This window comes from Podarcis vaucheri (assembly GCF_965113315.1).
Source record: "Podarcis vaucheri genome assembly, chromosome: 14".
Taxonomy (NCBI): domain Eukaryota; kingdom Metazoa; phylum Chordata; class Lepidosauria; order Squamata; family Lacertidae; genus Podarcis; species Podarcis vaucheri.
The window spans coordinates 36,544,845-36,567,235 of NC_138752.1; the positions used below are offsets into that span (position 1 = coordinate 36,544,845).

The 22,391-nt window shown below is 45.8% G+C and overlaps 1 protein-coding gene and 1 long non-coding RNA gene across 2 annotated transcripts; one reads left to right on the top strand and one right to left on the bottom strand.

Moving 5' to 3' along the window:
* Positions 1-546: 546 nt before the first annotated feature.
* On the bottom strand, positions 547-16,821 carry CCDC78 (coiled-coil domain containing 78). Its single transcript, XM_082199105.1, has 15 exons — positions 16,608-16,821; positions 15,807-15,938; positions 14,535-14,621; positions 13,296-13,475; positions 12,836-12,988; positions 12,571-12,621; positions 10,533-10,621; positions 10,334-10,412; positions 8,529-8,654; positions 7,675-7,892; positions 6,319-6,493; positions 5,400-5,443; positions 4,141-4,207; positions 1,511-1,611; positions 547-830 (listed from the first exon to the last, which is right to left on the bottom strand). The coding sequence occupies exons 1-15, from the start codon at positions 16,683-16,685 to the stop codon at positions 704-706; spliced, it is 1,707 nt and encodes a 568-aa protein (XP_082055231.1). The 5' UTR covers positions 16,686-16,821; the 3' UTR covers positions 547-703.
* Positions 1,605-2,863, top strand: LOC309518778. Its single transcript, XR_014213609.1, has 2 exons — positions 1,605-1,734; positions 2,615-2,863. It is a non-coding gene; the product is annotated as an uncharacterized lncRNA (long non-coding RNA).
* Positions 16,822-22,391: the final 5,570 nt, after the last annotated feature.

Here is a 22,391-nt window from a genome sequence, read left to right on the forward strand (position 1 = left end):
GGTTTGCAAACTACTCTAAATCATGGTTTGGTGTTACACGTAATTCCCATATAACCGGGGTGGGGACTTCAGCTGAGTTTAGTTTCGCTTTCAAAGGCTGTCATTTGAACCAGGGTTCGTGGTTTTATTCCAACCAAGGTTACTAAACAAGTTACTAAACAAACCAAGTTTTCAAGTTCAGCCGTGAAGCTGGCTTGTTTCATTAACCATTTCACTGGAACACAATATAAGCATCTGAATGTCAGAATGAAAGCTGGTTAGAGTAAGACAGAAGGGAGAGAGAATTCAGTGGAAATACTGAAAGAAGAAGCAAATGCATCTGGAATGTAAGAGCTCACAAGATGTTGCGAATTGAGTGTCTCAGACTAGGGTTCAAATCCTTGCTCTACCATGGTTATCGGTGGACGACAGGCACAGTTTCTCATCCTAGCCTACCTCCTGGTGTTGTTATGAAGATAATTTGGGGGTAGCATATGGGTGGAAGAACAGCTCTGAGCCTCTTAGACAAAGGACAGGATTAAAAAAAAAAAATGAAAGAAAAAAATGGTTGCTGAAAGGGCTTCATTGAGCCACTTGCTTCCTGGAGTCTATTCCGGGGGACGGAAATATACCCCGCCATTGCAATCCACCTGCTGTTCAGGCCAAGGTGCCAGTCTTGCGGATGCTACAAAGCCTTTTCTTCCCATAGCTTGGGTGTCAGAGACTACATTTCATTACTGAAATTCCTCTTGGGTTTTGAAGTTGACAGAGGGTTAGAAGCTCCGGCAATTAGTTCTTCATGGCTGTCTATTCCCAGAAGTTTCCTCAGCCTCAAGATCTCCTGCTTGTACCTGCAGCACAACAGCACAGTGAAAACGGCGTTAACCCAGTTCTGCTGTGGTCCCTGCAAGGGCCTGATCAAATCCAGTGGGGAGAGAATGTAATGCAGACATTTAAATGCAGGTACCTAAGGCGGATGGAACCGCCTGAGTAATGAGCTTCCATGTGGCTACCTTTGGTGGCGAGGGACTGTGAGAGCAGAGTAGGCTTGGTAGTCTATGTGTGGGAGACAGTAGGAGGACATTGGCTGACCAAGGCCACCTGGTTCTCATGACCAGGAGGTTTCCTGGGCTATGTCATTTATATCCCAACTTAATTGCCTCTAGTTTCCTCCTCCAGCCCAAGCTGTATAATGCAATGGGGGAGATGGTACTGCTGTTTTTCAGCCCAGTGGGGTCAGGTGATTGGAGGAACCAATAAGGGCCTGGCTAGCCTTATATTACTGTTTCACCAGGCTGGATTCCTCAGTTCAGGAAACTTGGCACTGAGTGGAGCTGCTGAAGAGACTCAGCACCCAGAACAAGGATGGGGAAGCTGTGACTGGGAAGGCAGCCATGGGGCTGTAAAAAGATTGCCCATTCCTGCTTTGTGAAAATGTTCAAGTGGTATGATTATTAGACATGAGCCGACGGGAGAGCCCCATGAAAGATTTTGACAGTTAAAACCTCATCCAGGTGAAAAGACCTCTCACCTTACAAGGTGTTTATCCAAATATTCCTGCAGTTCAGCTACCTGCTCTTCTGCCACCATCGCCCGTGTCAGCAGCTGACTCCTTTCCTTTTCGAGATCCTCCTGAGGTTGGGAGAAGGGAACCATAGAGGCAGGAAGGACAAAAAAAAAAAAAGGATGGGTAGACTGGCAGATTTTAATTTTATTTGTATAGGCCACTTTTTCCACCCGTATGTTTTTAAGGTGGTGAAGGTCCTGTGTGAGTGCCTGGAGGCGGTTGGAGGATGGATGGCGGCTAATGGATTGAGGTTGAATCCTGACAAGACAGAAGTACTGTTCTTACGGGACGGGGTGGGCTGGTGTGGAGAATTCCCTGATCCTGAATGGGGTAACTGTGCCCCTGTGTGCAGCCTGGGAGTCATTTTGAACTCACAGCTGTCCATGGAGGCGCAGGTCAATTCTGTATCCAGGGCAGCTGTCTACCAGCTCCACCTGGTACACAGACTGAGACCCTACCTGCCCGCAGACTGTCTCACCAGAGTGGTGCGTGCTCTAGTTATCTCCCGCTTGGACTACTGCAATGTGCTCTACATGGGGCTACCTTTGAAGGTGACCCGGAAACTACAACTAATCCAGAATGCGGCAGCTAGACTGGTGACGGCCGCCGAGACCACATAACACCGGTCTTGAAAGACCTACATTGGGTCCCAGTACGTTTCCGAGCACAATTCAAAGTGTTGGTGTTGACCTTTAAAGCCCTAAACAGCCTCGGCCCAGTATACCTGAAGGAGCGTCTCCACCCCATTGTTCTGGACCCTGAGGTCCAGCGCCAAGGGCCTTCTGCCGGCTCCCTCATTGCGAGAAGCAAAGCTACAGGGAACCAGGCAGAGGGCCTTCTTGGTAGTGGCGACCACCCTGTGGAATGCCCTCCCAGCAGATGTCAAAGAGATAAACAACTACCTTGACATTCAGAAGACATCTGAAGGCAGCCCTGTTCAGGGAAGTTTTTAATGTGTGACATTTTAGTGTATTTTTTGTCTTTGTTGGAAGCCGCCCAGAGTGGCTGGGGAAACCCAGCCAGATGAGCAGGGTACAAATAAATTATTATTATTATTATTAAAGGCAGCTCACAGAGTTTAAAACAATGAAACAGCACTCCCTGCTTGATATATGAGAGAAACCCATCTGCACTGGCATTCTGCTGGCTTTTGAAGATGCCCCTTTTTACACAGGCGCTCCCTTGATATCACTGCCCCTTGTTTTTAATCACTTTGCTGCTTCAATGGGATTGTTCAATTGCCTGCTCTGATTATGGATGTTTCTCTGAATGGGATTGTTTTACTGTGTGTTTTAATTATGGATTCTTATATTTTAATGCTTCTGTGGTTGGTTTTTATACTTTTGAACTGCTTGGATGCCTGGTATGGCATTAAGCAGTATAAAAATTAATAAAGATAATGATGTAACAAGGATGGTTCCAAAACCACTCTGTCCTATAAAACAGAGGTAGCCAGTGTGGAGCCCCCCAGATGCAAAGTAGATGTTCTGCCGCTCAGCTGTGCTTTGTCGCCTTGTGCCTTTGGCAGATGAATAGAACAGCACCCCCTTTCATACAAAGACCCAGACGGTCAAACACCCCCTTCAGCAGGGCTCAGCAAACTTTTTCAACAGGGGGCTGGACTATATATATATATATATATATATATATATATATATATATATTGGGGGGGGGGAGAATGAACGAATTCCTATGCCCCACAAATAACCCAGAGATGCATTTTAAATAAAAGCACACATTTGACTCATGTGAAAATACCAGGCAGGCCCCACAAATAACCCAGAGATACATTTTAAATAAAAGGACACATTTTACTCATATAAAAACATGTGGATTCCCAGACCGTTCGCGGGCGAGATTTAGAAGGTGATTGGGCCAGATCCAGCCCCCAGACCTTAGTTTGCCTACCCATGCCCTTCAGGTCTAGATTCAGGAACCACCACCTGGCCTTTACACCAACATATCTCTGGTTTCAAGGGGGAGATTTTATTTGAAAATATATGCTGTTCATAGTGGATGGGGTATTTCAAGTTACTTGAAAGGGGGAAAGAAAGAGCAGGTGTGAATTGAAATCCATACTTAATCCTTATTGCATGCATAACTTAAATTGAGTTTTAAGTCCTGCAGGCTTCCCAGAATAGACAACCCAGTCAGGTGGGCGGGGTACAAATTGTTATACGCTGGACTAGATGGGTCATTGAACTGATCCAGCAGAATATGAATACAGTGGTACTTAATTTGTTCTGGAGGTCCGTACTTAACCTGAAACTGTTCTTAACCTGAAGCACCACTTTAGCTAATGGGGCCTCCCGCTGCCGCCATGCTGCTGGAGCATGATTTCTGTTCTCATCCTGAAGCAAATTTCTTAACCTGAAGCACTATTTCTGGGTTAACAGAGTATGTAACCTGAAGCGTATGTAACCTGAAGCGTATGTAACCCGAGGTACCACTGTATGGAATATGATCTCTCTCTCTCTCTCTCTCTCTCTCTCTCTCTCTCTCTCTCTCTCTCTCTCTCTCACACACACACACACACACACACACACAGTGTGTATTGACACTACTGGCCTTACTGTGTTACCAGAGTGTTTTACCTGTGTGGTTTGAGTGAACTCTCGTAGTTGTTTCCGGAGCTCAGCCCAGCCCGCCTCGTCCAGCGTGCTGAAAAGAAAAAGGAGCAAAAGGGAACTGGAAAGAGCCCTGTCAGCAAGCCATCCATTTCTTCATGTGACTGGTCGGCCTCCATATGTTTTTGGCATACAACACCCATTATCCACAGTCAGCACGTCCAAACTGGCTGGGAGTGATGGGAATTGCAGCCCAAAATATCTGGAGGGGGCACCAGTATGGTATGAAATCAAGAATGTTTCCTGTAGGGCGCAAGTAATTCAATATCAAATTTCATTCCTGAAAAAGACAAATGAGAACTAGATGACTAGATATCAGCATGAGATGACCTAATGTCCATCTGGAGGCCACCAGGTTGGCAAAGGCTGCTCTATCTCTTGTCCAGACCCTCAGGAGTAGCTAACATGGTGCCTTACAGATGTTGCTGCACTCCAGCTCCCATCTGCCCTAGCCAGTGGGGCTCATGGTCACAGGGTGGATGGTCGCTAGGAGTCCAACAATATCTGGAAGGCACAGCGTTGGCTGCCCCTAGTAGAACTATCTTCCCCCTCAAAGATGGTCAGATGAGCAAATACAGTCACGTTAGCAGCCCCACATATTGCACGAGGCAAAGCATTCTGTAAAACAATGGGCTCTGGCTGGTGAGAAAGGGAGGGACAGAAGCCCTGGAATGCAACTCTTCCATTTATGTATTTGCAAATTCCATTACTATGCTTCTGGGTAAATCCACTTATTTCACTGGGGTGGCTTAAATCGTGAGGATAGGTGATCTAATTGCGAGGAAGTATGCAGGCAAGCCGTGGGAAAGTTCTTCGTAGCCTGTCCGGGGACTGCATAAGCAAAATATAGGTCACATTTGATGTTCGGGGAGTTCTGACTGTATAGAAAGGATGGTATGAACCGAGGAATGCATTGTGTGCCGGTTTGTTTAGGGCTGCAAGATCTCCCTCTAGAGGTCATGTTAGCTGCTGTAAACTCAGGAGAAAGGAAGTGAATTTCTCTCTCCTGCATCTCAGCATACCAAAGTCCATTACACTATGTGGATGTGGTATTGTGTTTCATTGTGTGGATGTGGTGTTTTGTGCTACTATGTTATGTTTCATGATGTGGATGTGTGGTTGTGGTATTATGCTATGTCAATGTGGTGTAACACTGATGGAATCCAAGAATATTTGGAGGGTTGCATATTCCCCAGCCCTCATGTACAGTAAGAAACAGTACTTACTGCGGAGGTGATGTCCCTGAGCCAGCGTTTTGACTTAATTTTACCTGTAAGGGAAAGCAGGGGGAAGGTGATGGTTTTGATCAAAACTTCCATTTTGGGGGTCATGGGGTCTTTTTCAGCCTGAGGGCCACATTCTCTTCTGCACAACCTTCCTGGGGCCACATGCCACTGAGCGGCAGAACCATGAATATCTATGTCACCTTTGCACAGAAGGCTAGTTTCTAAACAAACTTACCCACCCTTCTCCATACAAGCAACGGGCTTTATCAGAGTTCAGGGACAGACGTGGGGGAAAAGGAAGGCTGTTATGTACTGAGTTGACTAGGATCCAAAATGCAGCAGTCTGATTGGTCCTAGAACAATAGGATCCAGAATGCAGCAGTCTGATTGGTCCTAGAACAATGCAACAGTCTGATTGGTCTGCAGGAGCCACGCAATCCAGCTCCAGGTGGAAGTGAATCCACAACCTGATTGGCCTACAGGAGAATCCCGGAATTAGCCAATCACGTGCAGCCCATTGTGTAAATAATGTATATAAAGCAGATATTGTGGGGGAACTTCCATTCCTCCTCACCACTATGAGCTGAATAAAGAGCATGAAATCCACTCTCGACTCCGAGTATATTTCAAAGGTGTAATACTGCAGGGCTGGTGAGTGGGTGTGGCCTTGGGAAAGAGGGCGTGACCAGCACTGGCGTAGCGTGGGGGTGCAGGGGGGGCCGGCCGCACCGGGCGCAACATCTGGGGGTTAGGGTTAGGGGGCGCAAATCCATGGGTTAGGGGGCGCAAATTACTTGCCTTGCCCCGGGTGCTGACAACCCACGCTACGCCACTGGTGACCAGGGCCCAAGGGCCAAACAGAGAGGCTCCTCCATTAGAAGGGCCCAGCATCCAGGGGACAAAGTCCACCCCTGTTCACCTTCATCTGCAGTTCATGCAGTTGGCCCTCCAAGCTGGCTTTATCCTCCCGCAGCCGGTTCAGCTCCTGAGAGGTGCTCGTCAGCAGCTCGGCGTCTGTGATGGTGAAATGGTGCTCTGGTGGGCCAGGATCCAGATCGTGGCTGCCCAGTGACCGAATCTGTTCACGCTGCATCCTGTAAACAGAGGGGTTACAGATCAGCCCTTAGGCTTGGCAAAGAAGTGGATTTGCTAACCAAATATTCACAGTGATACACAGCACATGTGCGCATGCACACACCACCTTAAAGTCCTCAACAAGTTTTATTGTACGTTTGCATAAACCAGAGAGCCCACTTTATCAGGCGCATCAAAGACAGCTTCCATGTGCATTGAGATGAACTGATGAATCGGCTCTTAGGGAGGTGCAACCACCGAAAAGGATGGAGCCACAGATCAAGCCACTGTAGAATTTTACTGCCAGCACTATGGGGATTGCCTCAGTTCCAGACACTGTAATATTGATTATAGAATGGAAGTTGAAATGTGCGCGAGAAGGTTGGAATGTGAAGGTTGTGTTTAAAGAGAACATGAGAGAAGGACAGAACAACACATTCACAGGAGATATTGCTATAAGGAGGCAGGAGGGAGGAGGAGAGAAGAGTTTTGATGTCTCACGATGAAACCCAGTAGACTTTAGTAGAAGGAAATATTGCCATTTATAGACAGAACTGTCCCTTTGCTGGTAACTATAAACGCATGTGCTGTTCTCATATTTGGTGTGCCACTCCTCAACTACTTGCTGGTTGAGGTTGTGTGGCACCGACCTTTCAGTGCCTAAATAAACATCCTGTTTTACTGACAATTGGTGTCTGGATTCTACTGGCTAACTTTCTGCACTAGGGGGTTGCCTCTTACCAGGGGTAGGATTTAACCACCGGCACGAGGGGATTTGGGGACGTGGGTGGCACTGTGGGTTAAACCACAGAGCCTAGGACTTGCCGATCAGAAGGTCAGCGGTTCGAATCCCCATGACGGGGAGCTCCCGTTGCTTGGTCCCTGCTCCTGCCAACCTAGCCATTCGAAAGCACATCATGTGCAAGTAGATAAGTAGGTACTGCTCCAGCGGGAAGGTAAACGGCGTTTCTGTGCGCTGCTCTGGTTCGCCAGAAGCAGCTTAGTCATGCTGGCCACATGACCTGGCTCCCTCGGCCAATAAAGTGAGATGAGCACCGCAACCCCAGAGTTGGTCACAACTGGACCTAATGGTCAGGGGTCCCTTTACCTTTACTAGGGGATTTGCCTATGCTATGGCCACTGCAGGAATAACTGCCGGCGCTAGTGGGATTGCTGCCTTGCAATGTGGCCTCTCCCCTACCTGTACGCAATGAGCAGGCCCTCATGCCTCTTGACCAAGTTCTGCAGGCGTTTCTTGTAGCTGCGAGTGGCTTTGGCCAGCTGTTCCTCCCTAGACTTGTATGAAGCTCGGATATCCTGCAGCATGCCATCCACAAAGCGCTTCATGTGAGCCGGTTTGAAGGTGCTTTTGCTGGTCCCTTTTGCTGCAGCGGCAACTGACTTGCTGTCCATGTGCTCCTTGAAACACAGACACACAGAGACAGTCCTATATGTTAGCTCAGTACAGGAGTGGGGAATCTTTTTTCTGACCAAACGCCACAGTCCCTTCTGGACAACCTTCCAGATGACACATGACCCTGGTGGGTGGGACCAGAGGCAGAAGTGGGTGGAGCAACACATGCAAATTCAGGGTTCATGGACACATTCCAGCCAGGCAAAAGCACTCAGAGAAGGTGCATAGCAGAGCTGGTAAGGGCTGTGGCTTTGGAGGCAGATAGAGAGACCATTGGCTCCTCCAGACCTGAGGGTTCCCCATTCATGGCCCATTTATTTTGAAACTGGGAATGGGAGCACACTAAAGTGCTGTGAGGAATCCAGTCTCCAGTGACCCTAAAGAATCCAGGCACAGGAAAGGTTTCCCATTGTCTCTTCCTGATTTCCTGGTCCGGGCTTGCCCTCTTCCTAGCTCCATAATTCTGCCACTATCCTGGCTGGGATTAGAAGTCAGGAAACTGCCTTAGGCCGGGTCAGATGGTTTGGCCACCAAAGCCCAGTACTGTCTGCTTGGACCACACCAGCTGCTCTGGGATTTGATGGAGAAGATCCAGGCTCTGGCACATCTGCCACCCACCCACCCCAAAGGGAACCGCTCACCGCCAGATCTGTGATGTACTGAAGGAGCCGCGACCTGTACTCCTCATTCAGTTCCTTCAGCTGCAGCTGAAGCCGAGAATTCTCTGCCTCCACTTCTTGGAGCTGGCTTTGGGACGAAAGTAATACCTGCAGGCAAAATGGCACACAATCTTGTTGAAATATGAGATGCCATCATCTGTATTGGCATTCTGCTGGCTTTTGAGGTTGCGCTTATTTACACAGGCATTCTCTTGACCCGAGCCTCCTGTTTCAACTGCTGTGTTGTTGTTTGAATGGATTGTTTTATTATGTACTAGTAGACCAGCCCTAGTGTTGTTCGGGAATAATATGAAACCAAAAAAGTCAATTCAGTTTTGAGCGGTTCTGTCCACCATCTTGGCATCCAGTTGTATCCAAACCTAGATGAAAACCTGCTCCTTACTCTCAGGAACCATCATACAAAATTTCCTTACGGTATCCTAAGAGGTGTCCCAATGCACAGCAAACAAACAAATTCCCAAAAATCTATAGTAGATTTTCATTAGGGATGTTTATGTTTTAATGGGGTTGTTTGATTGTATAGGCAGTTTAATTATTACGGGTGTTTGCATTTTAACGTTTGTGTGAATTAGTTTTAATATTTTGCAAACTGCTTAGAAGCTTCCTTTGGCAATCAAGCGGCATATAAATTAATAAATAAGAACAGAACATGTGTATATTAGAAAACGGTGCCCTGCAATGCTGGGGGATTTTCACAAGGCCTATTTAAAAACAAATAAATCAAAAACTGATGAGGAAATGTAGCAAACTGAACTTAAGGTTGGGACAAAATGAGAAATTGAGAGAAGTCAAAAGCGACAGATTAATCCATCCCTTGAGGGAGGGGTATTTGTGAACGAGAAGGCAAGAGGACAAGGAAGCAAGCTTCTAAATTCGGCTCATCTCATTTTTCATTTGTTACTCTGTTTCCTGAATTTGTTATTATACTGGCTTTAGATGTTTTCCATATGTGTATAGGGCATTGCACTGCATGTGGAATAAGTTTCTGATGTCAAGGAGCATTAAATCTGCCACCCACAATCTGAAGTGGTGCAAGCTACTGGCAGATCATCTGCCCAAAAGCATCACACCTGCAATCTGTAAATTAAGAGCCCATTCTGTAAACGAGAAGTCTGTTCCACACTTGTAAGGAATCGATCCTTCAGTGTGACAGCACCTTCCCTCTGGAACTCATTGGCATTTGGCAAGCAACTTCGTTGTATTAACTATGCGTTTGAGGATGTTGCGTGAAACTGCTTTTAGGTTCCCAAGCTTCAATAGCCTCTTCAGAATTTAAAGAATGTAGGAGTTCATATGGATGGGCAAATCTTTCAATTTTTGTTTCTCCTTTTTTCCCAGTCTTCCACTCTCCACATTTCCACCTAAATTTGTGATTATTTTTTTTAACCCTTATGAATATCCATCAGCCTTTTAGTGCAAGTTCCTCCAAACGTATATACATGCCATTTTACTCAACCTGCACATTTTTGCAAAGCAGTGTTCCCCAAGAGAATGCATTTTTATATGTTCTTTTCAACAATATGCGCACACTTCGCCCAAATATTTGCATTCTTCATACACATTACTTGGCTGGAGAACGGCATTGCAAAATGTGGAGAAGTGCCCATTTTGAAGGACGGCTGTTTTCTTTGGCTGGCATATTGCTTCAGAAAGTGCAAATTAGGTCGATGGGCCTTTAAATGTGAATGGAACTGCTCCCCCATCCCTAGTGATCCATAAATCCTGCTGACAGTGTAGTTCAGCTGTGACTTCCAAGGTTTCCTTACCACCGACTGTTCTGCCAGCTTGTGCTGCGTGTTCCGGATCGCCTTCTTGGCCTCCTGCAGCTCCTTGCCCTGGGTCACCCTGCAGAGACAAGGAGCGGTGCGGCAGAATACCAATGCAAGTTTCCAGTGAATATAACCCTCTGATTCGCTTGGGGGGGGGGTGGATGGATGGGGGACTAGGCTGGGGGCTAGTACTCACACTCTCTCCTCTAACTTCTGCTGCTGTGAGTTGTACATTTCTTTCATCTTTTCAATCTGAGCAGTGATGTGATCCTGGTTTCCAAAAAGCTTGGAGGTGGGAGAAGAACAGAAGAAGCGGTTAGTTACATATTGAGAACATAACAGTGGCGTAGCGTGGGTTGTCAGCACCCGGGGCAAGGCAAGTAATTTGCGCCCCCTAACCCTAACCCCCAGATGTTGCGCCCGGTGCGGCCGGCCCCCCCTGCACCCCCACGCTACGCCACTGGAACATAAGAAGAGCCTGCTGGATCAGGCCAATGGCCCACCCAATTCAGCATCCTGTTTTCCCAGTGGCCAGCAAGATGCTTGTAGGAAACTCTCAAGCAGGAGCTGAGTGCGAAAGCACTCTTCCTTTCTCTTGTTTCAAGCAACTGGTACAGTGGTACCTCGGGTTAAGAACTTAATTCGTTCCGGAGGTCTATTCTTAACCTGAAACTGTTCTTAACCTGAGACACCACTTTAGCTAATGGGGCTTCACGCTGCCACCGCACCACCGCCATGCAATTTCTGTTCTCATCCTGAAGCAAAGTTCTTAATCCGAGGTACTATTTCTGGGTTAGCGGAGTCTGTAACCTGAAGTGTCTGTAACCTGAAGTGCCTGTAACCCGAGGTACCACTGTATTCAGAAGCATTACTGCTTCCCACTGTGGAGGCAGAGCATAGCCATCTTGACTAGTATCCACTGATAGCCTTTGTCCTTCACAAATTTGTCCTATCCTCTTTTAAAGCCATCTAAGCCGATGACCAGGGACGCGGGTGGCGTTGTGGGTTAAACCACAGAGCCTAGGACTTGCCGATGAGAAGGTCGGTGGTTCGAATCCCTGCGACAGGGTGATCTCCTGTTGCTCAGTTCCTTCTCCTGCCAACCTAGCAGTTTGAAAGCACATCAAAGTGCAAGTAGATAAATAGGTACCGCTCTGGCGGGAAGGTAAACGGCGTTTTTGTGTGCTGCTCTGGTTCGCCAGAAGCGGCTTAGTCATGCTGGCCACATGACCCGCAAGCTGTACGCCAGCTCCCTTGGCCAATAAAGCGAGACGAGCGCTGCAACCCCAGAGTCAGCCATGACTGGACCTCATGGTCAGGGGTCCCTTTACCTTTACCTAAGTCGATCACTAGCACTGCCTCCTGCGGGTGCAAGTTCCGGAGTTTAACCATGCACTTTGTGAAGAAGGACTTTTTGAAAATCTGTTTCTGAATCTTTAAACATTCAGCTTCATTGGATGACCATGAATTGTAATGTTGTGAGAGGGGGAGAATTTTTTTTTTATTCAAATGCAGGGGCAGAGGAAGGGGGATGCGGTGGAGGCGAGTCACCCCGGGTGTCTTTGCTGGGGGGGTGACATTTGGTGTGCTGCCCACAACTCCCATGCTTACCCCGACTCCGAGCCATTGTGAGAAGGAGGGAGCTGCACTGCTTTGCCAGCAGCATGCCCCCTTCCCCCTTCATTTTGACAGCTGGGGGAGGCTTGGGAGTCACGGTGGGCGGAGTGCCGAATGTCTGCCAATCGGTGGCTCACTCCGCCCCTGGCTGCAGGGCGTGCGCACCAATCCGTGCACCCGAGCAGCTATCCCGTGCCTGGGAGGGCACCCTCCACACTACGCCCCCTTCGGAAGCGCCCCCTCCCTGGGCATTGTGGGCATATGCTCCATTGCTGTCCAAATCTAAAGTTCAGCTCTGCACATTTCCATATAACAATAACACTCACTCACTCACTCACTCACTCATTCATTCATTAATTTTAAAAGTCCTCGTGAGAATTCCAGAGCATTTAGGTGCAGATTTCTTTTCTAATGTACAGTGGAACCTTGGTTGTCGACCTTAATCTGTTCCGGGAGTCCGTTCGACTCCTGGGACCGTTCAAAAACCAAGGCACGGCTTCCAATTGGCTGCAGGAGCAAACTGATTTGAATTTCTATCAGGTACCAAAACGCTTTGCCTGGTGTCCCGCCCTCACCCCTCTCTTCAGAGCACAGCACAATCACCATTGCACACTCACACTTTTCTCCAGTTTCCGCCGCTCATGTTCGGAAGCCACCACCTCTTCTGGCTATGGCAAGAAGATACAGAAGACAGCATGCATTAGATTTCTGCACACGAAAGAGATAAGAGCATCAGAAGATCCAGCTGCATCAGGCTAAAACCCCATCTAGTGCAGTGACAAGCAGCATGCACAGCAGGATCGCGTGTGACTACCCTGATACCATCATGAACACACAATAAAAAGGACATGGAGGGTCCCTTAGATGGCCACAAATGCATACCTTCACTTTGCGGGCAGAGAGACGGTGGACCAAGGCTCGCACCCTTTCCAACTCCACAGAACCCTTGTTGGTTTGAGCTTGGGACTTGGGGCTGTTGCCTCGGGCATTGGCCAAGTTTAGTAACTCTCTGCTAAGCTCTTCATTCTTAGCGACCTACAAAGCAAAGCAGGTAAGTGCATTATGGAGGCGCAGGCCATCCCTTGGGTTGGAAGCCAGCTATTACGAGCTGACCAGTTATCAATTTCTATGTATTAGAAGTTCAAGGAGCTGTTTGGGGTGTATAAAACCCTTTACAGCCTCTACAACCATCATCACATAGTGCCCTCCGGATGTTTTTGGACTACAACTCCCATCAGCCCCGCCCAGCATGGCCCAACCATGGATGATGGGAGTTGTAGTCCAAAACATCTAGATTGCACAAGGATGGAGAAGGTTTCCGCGGAAGATGAGCGGCCCATACTTCCTGTTCGTTTTCCTTCCCCAGTGCAAGATAATTGCTCTTCAGAACAAGATATTCGTCTGCCAGCTCCTTGCGGTTGGTCTCTAGGGCACTCAAGCGCTCTTGTAAGGCATCGCGCTCCCCAGTAGTCTTCTCATCATGGAGCTCCACCTCCAGAATACGGCTCTCGAGGGCCAGGATCTGGGAAAGCAAATTCCAGCGAGGGAAATGTATGCAACTGTCATAACAGGGCTTGGGGAGAGGGGAGACTTGTAAAGATCATTGTCTTTGATGCTCAGCATAGCTGGGGGGTTTTTGCGATTGGTTCTACATTTAGAAACCGCTTAGAGGCCATTTTGGCAATTCAGCGATGTATAAATTAAACGAAGAGGATGATGGCAGCTTTTGTGTGGCTTTTATATTTAAAGATAAATAAACTGAAACAAATGCAGATTCATTTTATAATATTCACATATCCAGCCATATCTGGTTTCCATCCTACAGCTAGATATTTCTCTTTTGGAAAAGATACTCTGGCATAAGAAATATATGTACTCAAAGACCGTTATTTCCCGTCCTGTTTTATGTAGCAATTGTCTATCAATCAGTTGAGACTCCCTATCACTGGAGAACTTGGGCTTTCTAGTGCAGAGCAAGATCTATATTACTTATGTTCTAAAAACCTTGGGGGGGGAGAATTTGAGGGGTCTTTAGAATAAATGAGGACTGGTCCTATGAACAGGATTGTCTAGGAAGCTGCCTTGAATCAGACCACTATCCATCATACCCAGTATAGTCTACACTGACTGACAGCATTCCTGGCTGCCCTACCTGCCCTGTCCCTCTTAGCCAACCCCAGTGGGCCATTCTGGACCAGCCCTGTTCTTCAGAGTGACCCTTGGAGCCAATCCTCAGTGGCTGACTCACCTCCTTTCCCTCTGATTGGCTGCAATCAGCACAAAGGGTGAGGAGGCTCCTTTTCATAGGCTAAAAAGCTCCCCGTCATGCTGATTGGATGGCTTTAGGAAGCTGCTGCAGAAATGGTAACAAGTCTTCAATCCCCTGTGACCCTGGACTACTATAGCTCTTCCCAGCTTCTGCATCTGGTTCTACTAAGCCTTGTCCCCGGTTCTGCAAAGAATCTTGGGCACTGCCGTGCGGTGAGACGATAAAGAAAACGATGGGTTGGGAGTCCACGAACTTTCACTTAACGTAGGCCCATGGAAATGAATAAACATGGCAAAAAGTTATGTCAATTACCAGATTCTTCAGTTCAAAGTTTTCTGCTTCGTGGCGCTCTCTCATTTTGTTGGTCTCAATCTGGAAATCAACGAAATCCTTGGAAATCTGAGAGGACAGGAACAGAAGAACATTCGGAGATGCTTAAAAATGGAGTCAAACCAGCGTGCACAAGAGCATGCACATACAATGATACCTCAGGATGCAAACGGGATCCGTTCCGGAGCCCCGTTCACATCCTGAAGCGAATGCAACCTGTGACTGCGTGTGTGCAGGTCGCGATTAGCTGCTTCTGTGCATGCGTGTGACGGCATTTTGACCATCTGCGCATGCGCGAGAAGTGAAACCCAGAAGTAACATGCTCTGTTACTTCCGGGTCGCCACAGAACGCAACCCAAAAGCACTCAACCTGAAGCGTATTCAACCCGAGGTGTGACTGTAATGGGAAGTGAGAAGGGGAAGGGCACTTTTAACAAACTCTACTCCAAAAGGAATTATTGTGAAAATAAGAAATATTTAGGGACAGACACCAAATTTTGTCCTCGCTCGGGGCACCATATTACAAAAGTCCACCCCTGTCTGCACTGCTTTTAGATTTTTTTGGAATTGTTTTTAGAGTGTTTCTATCTGTTTTAGATTTTTTTTTTGACTAGGATTTTTGTTTGCTGCCCAGCATGTAAATACAATAAATAAATGAAATAAATAATAAAATTACGGCATTTAGGGTCTAAGAGTCACTGTTTTCTCACCCCTGATTTACAAAGAAAGCCTGGCCTACCTCGCAGGGCTGCCATAAGGCCATGACCAAGGCACTGTATGTGAAGCATTTTGAACAACTGGATGTAATCGGGAGAGAAGCAAAGTGTTATTAATTGTCTCTGTGCAGCAGGTGTTGGGATACTGCCAGGGAGATAAAGTCCATCATGGCCCCAAGCCGTCTGCTGGACAATCCATCGATCTCCCGTAGGCACGCAGTATCAGCAATTAGTGACATGAGTTTCTAGAAAATATCTTGCCACATTCTAGAGCTCATGCACACTCTGTCAGCAGATAATGCACAGCCAAAAGTTGCACTCAGGAGAGCATTATTTACAAGTTTTATTCTGCGTTGATCAGAACAAAGAAAGACATGACTGCCTGTGTCAGTGTCTCCGACAGAGAGAGAAACGAAAGCAATAGCAAACATAAACATCCTGTGAACAGGACATGCGCAGACTCTGACTCACAAAGCCTGCTCCCTTTTAAGGTGGAACGGAAATATCCTAACAGCAGGGACCTTGCCCTATGCCTTACCTTGAGTTTCTCCTCTTCACTATGAACCAGTCTTGACGACAAGTCGGTTTTGGAGCCAGCCACCTGCCCCATTTTCTCCTGCAGCTCCCCAAGTTTGGCGCAGAGCCTCTCGTTCCTGTCTTGCAGCTGAACCTGCATGGAAGGGAGGAAAACATATTCAGCCCACGAAATTCAGACTAGGCACAGGGAAATTGGTCCAATTCAATTTATCTCATTTCCCCATATTTCAAATCTTAAATTCAATTTCCTTATCTGTTTGTTTGTGGGGCAGGGAGTCCTCATGAAAATTCATCCATATTTTAGTACCAAATTATCCTAATAAATACATTTTTGTGTGCCGTTTGCCTAATATACTTTTTAAAACAACAACAACCCCATTTCCCTTAATATATTGCATTTTGTATTACAATTATTATTATTATTATTATTATTATTATTATTATTATTATTATTATTTCTTCTGTGTTTGTAAGTCACTTTCAGCAATGTTTATGAGTAAATAGAGAAATAATAATAAATATTACATAATAAATAATGATATTGAAGAATAATAATAATAAGTTGTAGTCCAACAAGGACTAAAGAGGTTCAATAGTCATCTCAGAGGTTGGATGGCCATCTGTCATGGGTGCTTTTTAGCTGTGATTTGTGAATTGCACGGGGTTGGTCTAGATGACCCTTGGGGTACCTTCCAATTCTTCAATTCTATGAGTCTATGATTCTAAGGCACCAGGTGGGAAAAGGTGGAGGCTATGGGGAGCAGGAAGGCAGCAGAAGACTCGTTTGAAACCAAACACTTACGTTTTCATTGCTGAGGCGCTGAACTTGCTCTCGGAAGGTGGTAAGACGGCTGCTCTCGGTCTCATTCCCAAAGTCCATGCGGTCCAAGGGTTGGTGATGGAGGGCTTGGAGCTTCAGCTGCAAGAGGAGAAAACCCGGATGAAAGCCAAAAGGAGTGTATCTGAAAGACAATGTATTTGCCCATTGATCTTGCCTACGTAGGAAAGGGTTGCTATCAACTCAGGTTGCTAATGGGTGTGGCTTTCACCTTGTTAACAAGGTAGAGCAAATGAGAGGCTCATTGTTATTTGTGATTATTATTTGATCGGAGGAGGCCTTGGCCAATTCCTTGTTGTAATCCAGCAGTCTTGAATGCGTGCCACTTATAGAGGGGAATCATAGACATAAGATCTATCAGAAACACATCACTGCTTGTTTTAACTCACTTGTGGGAACAACTCAGAGGCTGTGAAAGAAGTAAGGTTAACAACAGAAAGAATTAGAGGAACCATCGGAAGTGACTATGAAAAGCAGTAGAAGTATGAGACGATCAGAACCCTCTGAACTTAAAGCATGGGAAGTCCTATTAAAATTTTATAATTTTAAAATTTTATATAAATTTTAATATATAAAATTTTAATATATAAAATATATATTTTTATATATATATTAAAATATATAAAATTTTAAAATTTTATATATTCAGATTATTTGATATGTATATGTATAATCTGGAATATTTAATGTGATTGGATTGGATTGTTAAAATGGAAAATTTAATTAAAATGATTTTTTTAAAAAGAGTGCGTGCCATGTGCTGAAATTGGCACTTGTGCCAATTTTTTTCATACTGGTGGGAAGAAATCTCTCCATTCCATTACTACTTAGGTGGGTTTCATCCCATTCGTTTATGATGCAATATTCATTTAAAGGTCCAGGTAGCTTCCAAACAATGCGCGGGGAACCATGAATGAGTTTGTGCAGGGGGTGGGGGAACTTTTGCAGCCCAAGGCCCTTCATCATCAACTGGGGTGGGGGGCCATATATGCCAGGGGTGGGCAACGTCAGAGACCAAAAAGTGGCCAATGGTTGTAACCTTTTGCACTGTAGGCTACATACCAGCCAGACAAAGGACTGATGCAAGACAGTAAGCAAGAACACTTATCACAGTTCAAGACATCGATTGTTGTTAGGCTGGAGGTAAATGCTACCTGACCCCTAGGATCTCACCCGTACACAATCCCTTATGAGCAGAAGGGTCTAGACTGCTTATTTTTTGTTTTGGGTACCAGAGATGGTGGCACAATGGTAGGCAGACACGTTTGAGCCACAATACAAAATCTGCTGTACAGTTCATCCACTCAAGAGCCTCTGATAGTAGTCTTCTCTCTGACATGACTTCAAGCGGGGACGGCTCTACCACTGGTCAGAGTGAGGCGGCCACCTCAAGCACCTGATTTTTATGTGCCAGCAAGGGTAAGCAAAATTCTGGTTATTTCATTTGTTACTTTATTATTGTTGTTATTTCTTTCTCTGACTTTTCTGCCTCAGGTGGCAAATTATTATTATTACGATGACAACTATTTTACTAATCTATGCAATTTCCCCAAAGCAATGGACAATAAAAACAGCAAAAAATGACAGCTGCATTAAACCATACAAAATAGAGGCCAGCTCTACCACTAGGCAGAGTTGAGCAGCTGCTTCAAGCATCAGGCACTGAGTAGACAGAGGTGCATGTGTCAATTTGCCATGGTGGCTGCCCTTGCACCGGCTAAGCCAGACTGCTGCTTTCAAGTGGAGTGGATGATGCTGAAGTAAAATTTGCATTTGTTGCTCTTCCCACTTCTGACTTTGGTCCTGCTGACCGCTAGCATGTGGCCCCCAGAGGATTGTGCAGAAGGGGGCTGAAACAGGTTCCCCACCCTTGGTACACTGCATGGAGGGTACCATCTTGTCCTTGGACAATATTAAGCTGCCTTTACTATTCATCTTAAGTGGGAAAATGCCTTGGTCTTAGGGGGACATTTCAGGAAAAAAATTATACCACTTTGGTTCTGGCCCTGGGAGAAGCTGGAAATTTCTTTGTGAATAGTCTCTGCCTGATAGCGAGGTCTATTATACCAGTAACCACAAGAGAGCAGTGGAGAGTTTTGCATGCTAACTGCGTATCTTTAAAGGCGTAGAATGCTGCCCCAGAGGACCGATCCCCGTAAGAAGTGAATGAAGAGATAGCCATTCAGAACAAGCGAGGATTTTCCTTATAGTGTGCATTGTCAATTATGGAAGCAGCTGTCTCAAGATGTGATGACTGGCTCAAATGGCTTTAAAAGATAATTTAAAAGGGGACACATTTAAAGCACATGGCTTCCCCCAAATAATCCCGGGACCTGCAGTTTGTTAAGGGTGCTGGGAACTCTAGCACTTTGAGAAAGTAAGCTAATGTTCCCAGGATTATTTTAGGGGAAGAGGCACAATAGGGCTTTAAATGTATTGTGTGGATGTGACCAAATTCTTGGAGGGAGCTTATTAGCCACAATAGCAAAGCAGAGTCTCCAGATCCAGTATACCTTTGTCTGTCATATATTGGGGGAGCTTAGGGATGCGGGTGGCGCTGTGGTCTAAACCAGTCATCCCCAAACTAGGCCCTCCAGATGTTTTGAGACTACAACTCCCATCATCCCTAGCTAACAGGACCAGTGGTCAGGGATGATGGGAACTGTAGTCCCAAAACATCTGGAGGGCTGAGTTTGGGGGTGCCTGGTCTAAACCACTGAGCCGCTGGGTTTGCCAATCAGAAGGTTGATGGTTCAAATCCCCATGATGGGGTGAGCTCCCATTGCTTTGTCCTAGCTCCTGCCAATCTAGCAGTTCGAAAGCACACCAGTGCAAGTAGATAAATAGGTACCACTGTGGTGGGAAGGCAAACGGTGTTTCCATGTGCTCTGGTTTCCGTCATGGTGTCCCGTTGCGCCAGAAGCGGTTTAGTCATGTTGGCCACATGACCTGGAAAGCTGTCTGCGGACAAACACTGGCTCCCTCGGCCTGAAAGAGAGATGAGTGCCACAACCCCATAGTCACCTTTGACTGGACTTAACCATCCAGGCGTCCTTTACCTTTTTACTGGGAGAGCTGTATTGTGGATTAGTTATTGGACCTGGACTGGGTGACCAGGCAGATTTGTACATTTTGAAATTTGATAAGTTATGGAACTTTGCTGCTTTGATCTTTCTTTTTTATTTAACAAAAAAAAATATTCTGTAGTATTTTATGTACTGTGACTTCGCTGTTATTTTTAACTGTCTAGTAATAGTTATCACCATCATTTGCTTTCCTGTTTAATTATTATTAGCTCGTTTTGAGAGTTGATTTTAGCATGCAGCTATATTAACCAGCTTCATTTCTGAAATATACTCGGAGTCCTGTAGTGATTTCATGCTCTTTATTGCAGCTTATAAAACAGTGAGTTTAATTGGCTCCCCCAAACCTCAGGCTTTTATATACATTATTTACACAATGAGTCCCGTCTGATTGGCTGATTCTGCTTCCCTCCTGGAGCCTGATTGGTCTTTTCCTGTAGGCCAATCAATTGTTGCATTCTACAATCCTACCAGCCTAATAGGCTGATTAACTTCTTCCTGGAGCCTGATTGGTCTTCTCCTGCAAGCCAATCAGTTGTTGCATTCTAGGATCCTACTTGCCTATTGTTCTAGGATCCAAGCTTAGTACATAACAATTTCCATGCAACCGATGCCCCTGGAGACCTAGAAAACAGCCATCCAGCATTTTGGCTCTTGCTGTATCCCTCCAAAACTTCTTCCAGGCTGCCATGGTGTTGTTTGTCGGGAGGAGGTGTAGAGAAGGGCTGGGGAGGGGTGCCTGCCTGCCTCTCTTATTATGTTGAAGCACTCTTTAGTACAGATGTAAAACTGGGGTCTAAATGAGATCTCTGGATATGCAGTCAGATGGCGAGGTTCTGCAACTCCCTTTTGTTTAACAATAGGAAGAACAAAATTACATTTTCCACCCAAATGATGTTGTGGAAATGAAAGAAGTCAACATGGAATGGTTGCTTGGGTGAAAGGGCTGTGAATTCAGTTCAGTTCTGGGGCTGACAGCAAATCCCCAGATTTGGAATAGGCTCAGAGAAGGGATAGGCAAATCTGTCAATTTTTGCTTCTCATTTTTACAGTCTTCCAGTTTAGTTCTCCACACCGGTTTGCAGATATATTTTTTGAAGTCCTCATCAAAAGTGGTACTTCGGGTTAAGAACTTAATTCGTTCTGGAGGTTCGTTCTTAACCTGAAACTGTTCTTAACCTGAAGCACCACTTTAGCTAATGGGGCCTCCTGCTGCCACCACACCACCACCATACAATTTCTTTTCTCATCCTGAAGCAATGTTCTTAACCCGAGGTTTTATTTCTGGGTTAGCGGAGTCTGTAACCTGAAGCGTCTGTAACCTGCAGTACCACTGTATTTCCCTGCAAGCTACTCCTAGGAAGAACTTACTGAAAATAAGAGCTGTTCAACAGTGGAAGGGACTAGCTTAGAAGGTGGTGGGATCTCTTTCATTGAAGGTTTTTAAACAGAGGTTGGATGGTTATCTGTCAGGGATCCTTTAGCTGTGATTCCTGCATTGTAGGGAGTTATTCTAGATGACCCTTGGTGTTCTTTCCAACTCTACAATTCTATGACTCTAACCGTCACTTTTTGTATGCAATTTTGCTCAATATACCAATTTTTGCTCATTATCCCCAATGTGTTGTGTTTTTGTATTTCATTTTCACTAGCATATTGCATTTCTATGTACACTTTGCCCTACAGTATATGCATTTTTGTGCACATTACTTGGCTGGAGAACTGCATTGCAACATATGGGAAAGTGAAGCTTTCAAAGGGTGGCTGCAGTTTGGTCTGTGTAAGTGCAAATTAGGTGGGTGAGGGCAGGCAGGTTGGTGGGGGCATTGCCCCATTTGCCCTAATGGGCTGGCCTCCACTGGACATGCTGGGCACTTAAATAGATGAGAAGATCGATCAGGTTGTCTCCTTTTCTAGTAAAAGAATTGATTGATTGGCCTACAAAGAAGGCATGGAAGAAGCAGATAAGAGTCTCTTTTTGTGCAGACACAACAGGTTTGCTTAGCAGAAGACAAATGATTTTGGTCTCCAGACACTCCTATCATTGCACCATTTATTGCACACATGCATACAGACACCCTTCCTGATGTCATCTGGATTTCAAAATCACTGCTTCACATAGCCCTCTCCATTGCACATATGGAAACTGGATGATGATGATGATGATGATGATGATTAACTAATGTTCATCCTCCTCAGAGTACGTCTGTTGAAATTAATGGATATGACCAAATTAGAAGTGTACAGTTGGATAGGGTTCATTCAAAAGGTAAAAACCAGGATACCCTGAAAAAAGACCCCAGAAGACCCCAAAATTGTTGTTGAGCTTCAAGGAAACCCCCAAAGTTGTTGAGCTTTTTTTAAACAAAAACACCCCCAAAAGGTGATTTTCCTCTTGATTTGTTTAAGATTAAGGACAAAGCACCGCCTTTCACCCTGGATATCAATTCTGCCTTTGAAATCCCAGTGTGGCAGTCCTACAGTTAGAAGGGCACCAAGCATCATCTAGTGCAATCCCCTAAACCCATTGATTTCAGGACTTAGTTGGATTCAGCCCTTAGAATTGATGAAATACATCAGTATTTCACAGATTCTCCGTATCTTCTTTCATACCCTTTTATAACAACCCTGTAAAACAGGCCAGTATTGCTTTATGCATTTATTT